At 36.2% G+C, this 2890-nt stretch overlaps 1 protein-coding gene across 2 annotated transcripts; it reads right to left on the reverse strand.

Annotated features, from left to right (window-relative positions):
* Window positions 1-231: 231 nt before the first annotated feature.
* LOC108485699 (putative pentatricopeptide repeat-containing protein At1g64310) lies at window positions 232-2307 on the reverse strand. 2 transcript variants are annotated; one of them, XM_053030029.1, is made up of 2 exons: window positions 755-2307; window positions 232-684 (listed from the first exon to the last, which is right to left on the reverse strand). In XM_053030029.1, exons 1-2 carry the CDS (start codon window positions 2102-2104, stop codon window positions 508-510), a joined length of 1527 nt encoding a protein of 508 aa, XP_052885989.1. In that variant the 5' UTR covers window positions 2105-2307; the 3' UTR covers window positions 232-507. The 2 variants fall into 2 exon arrangements, with proteins under 2 accessions (XP_052885989.1, XP_017645041.1); XM_017789552.2 differs by having other exon boundaries at window positions 232-2307.
* Window positions 2308-2890: the final 583 nt, after the last annotated feature.

The following is a 2890-nucleotide window of genomic DNA, read 5'->3' on the forward strand; positions in this document are numbered from 1 at the left end:
TTAGGTAAAGTTATAGTTAACAGTTCAAAAAATTGATTTGAAAACTCAAAAGTTTTCATTGCCTTTAGTTTAGTAAAATACTTGTAATTAGCTTCTTCTTTTTTAAAAAAAAAATCTAGTAGTAATTATAATTTAGTTTATTAGTTTAAACTAGATTAAATTGAATTATTAGTATTTAGTAACTTAAAAATTAGTCCTTGAAGAAATTATATCATCTTATCATGGTATTACTTCATCTAAACGTGCACTTACATTTATAAATTTCAATCATCAAAATCTCTATACATTATTCTACAAGTGAGGCAATCATGAATCTCTTGTGCTTCCATATATGAATATGAGGTAAGAAAGAGTTGTGCCAACATTTCTTCATTTTATCTTAGAAGGAAACTGTCATGTTGACCCGATTTGATAATAAGAGATTTGACGAGTCATGATATAACACTTATCTCTTTCCACTTTCAATCCAGCTAAGCCCTGGCAACTTTTTTTCGGTTATATATTCTCTTAACCGCCGTACATCATCCCACCTCCCGTTAACAGCATATATGTTAGAAAGCATAACTCTGTAAGCACTTTTATTGGGTTCATTTTCCAATAGTTGCAGGGATATGGCTTCTGCCAACTCAGAATTTCCATGAGCTTCACAGCACGAAAGCAATGCACCCAAGATACCTGAGTCAACTGGATTGGGCAAGCACAAGATTAAATTATATGCCTCTTCCATTTCTCCAGCCATACCGAGAAGCCTTACCATGTGAACATAATGCTCGGTTTTGGGTTGGATGGAAAACTCAGAAATCATCCTCCTCAAAACTTCCCAACCATCATCCAAGAGACCAGCATGGCAACAAGCAGAAAGGAGGGCAGAGAAGGTGGAATCATCTGGTTTCAGGTTGGCCGCTAGCATTTCATCAAACATCTTGAATGCCTGGGAAGCAAGTCCATTCAACCCCAGACCTGAAATAAGAGAATTGTAAGATATTACACTCCTTTCCGGCATAATCTCAAAAACTCGGATCCCCAGGCTCACAAATCCACACTTAGAATACATGTCTATGAGAGCAGAGCAAACCACAACATTCGATTCAAATCCATGTCGAAGAACATAACCGTGTATCTCAACACCAAACCTTGCATTTGCTGATTCAGCAGTAGCCGCCAGTACAGCAGAGATCAAAATGGAATCTACCGTTCTAGCCTTCTCCATGTTCAGTTTCCTCAAGTAGAAGAACACCTTATTGTAAACCCCACATTGAGAATACCCAGTTATCAAAGAAGACCAAGCAACTAAATCTGGTTGAACCAAACTACTAAACACGGTATTTGCCCAATCCAAGCACTTGAACCTCGAATACAAGCTTACAAGTGCGCTTCCCACATGAACAGTACAATCAAAACCAGTTTTCAAACAAAAACCATGGATTCCTTGACCCACACTTAACAGGCGGGAATCCATTAACGCAGATGTCAGCGCAACCAAAGTATACCCATCTGGCTGCTGATCCATATGTCTCATCCAACTAAACAACTCTAACCCTTTGTTTAAAAGGCCACCATTCCCGTATCCCGAAACCATTGCATTCCACAAAACCAAATCCTTCTCAGGTATCCTATAGAAAACCTTGCTTGCCTCATCAACAAGACACAGCTTTGAATACCCAGTAACAAGTGCACTACCACAGATGGAATCCAAACCCAACCCCGAGAGTATCACTCTTGTATGAACAATCCTCATCCTTTCCAAATCAAAGTTCTCGTAGCAGGCACGTGTTACGCTGGCGTAAGTGAAATTATCGGGTTTTGTTTCCGATGCAAGCATCTGGTTAAACAATGATAAGGAGTGATTGAAGTGGTGGGCTTGAGCATAAGCTCGAATAATGGAATTCCAAAGGAAAACGCTTCTTTGAGGTGCTTTGTCGAACAAGTTGCGGGCTGAGCAGACGTCATGGTTGATGGCGTAGAACCTGAGGAGTTTTGTTGCGAAGAATGGATCAAGGGAGAGGTGGGTTTTGGAGATTAGAGCGTGGAGCTGTTTGGTCTTAAGAATTGTTTGATGGTGCTTTGAAAGCTCTGATAGAAGTGAATGGATTTGAAAGACCATCTTTCCTCCTTTTACAGGCTCTCGGGCTTCTGTATTTTTTCATGCGGATGAGTTTCCTCCTGCAGTACGGTCAGTAAACCAAAAACAAGGATCTTTTCGGCTAAATTAGCCTTAAAGTACAATTTTTTTTAATTAGGTTTTTAGGACGATTTTTCTTTAATTTAGAGAAATTGATATATTTTTTTATAGATTATGTGAAAGAGCGCTCAATTAGGTGTATTTTCTATTTTTAAGTTATAATTTTTAACTTTTTAATATAATCAGTTTTTTGTGAAATAGTTAAATGTTAATAGATTTGTCCTTAAGTTTCAAGTTTGATTTTTCTCTCACTCACATTATTTTTAATTAATATTTTAACATATCAACTTTCTTAATTAAATGGATAAATGATAATAATTTTATCCTTGAGACTCAAGTTCAATTTCCTTTTCTAAACACATTTGTAATTTTTATTTCATGTTGTTTTAAACTTTTTTATTTTTAATTAATAAATATATTGTAATCAATTTTTTTATTTTAATTCATCTTTTAAATCTTTTTAATTAATAACTCTAGTATTCATAAAATCAAATAATAAATATGTAATTATATAATATATATATATATATATATTATGTAACACCCCTCACCCATATTCAACACTAGAATAGGGTTACAGAGTATTACCAGATTTACAACACATTTAAACATGCATTTCACATTCAAAAGATAAGTCTGTGTCTCAGGCCGTGTGGACCCTCGAAATGGGAGCACATGGCCATGTCCCAGCCCGTGTCCGACCCCGTG

This window comes from Gossypium arboreum, chromosome 6 (genome assembly GCF_025698485.1).
Source record: "Gossypium arboreum isolate Shixiya-1 chromosome 6, ASM2569848v2, whole genome shotgun sequence".
NCBI classification, from domain to species: domain Eukaryota; kingdom Viridiplantae; phylum Streptophyta; class Magnoliopsida; order Malvales; family Malvaceae; genus Gossypium; species Gossypium arboreum.

Coding starts and splice junctions, on each gene's coding strand:
- LOC108485699 (XM_017789552.2), bottom strand. CDS start 2,104: ATGGTCTTTCAAATCCATTCACTTCTATCAGAGCTTTCAAAGCACCAT.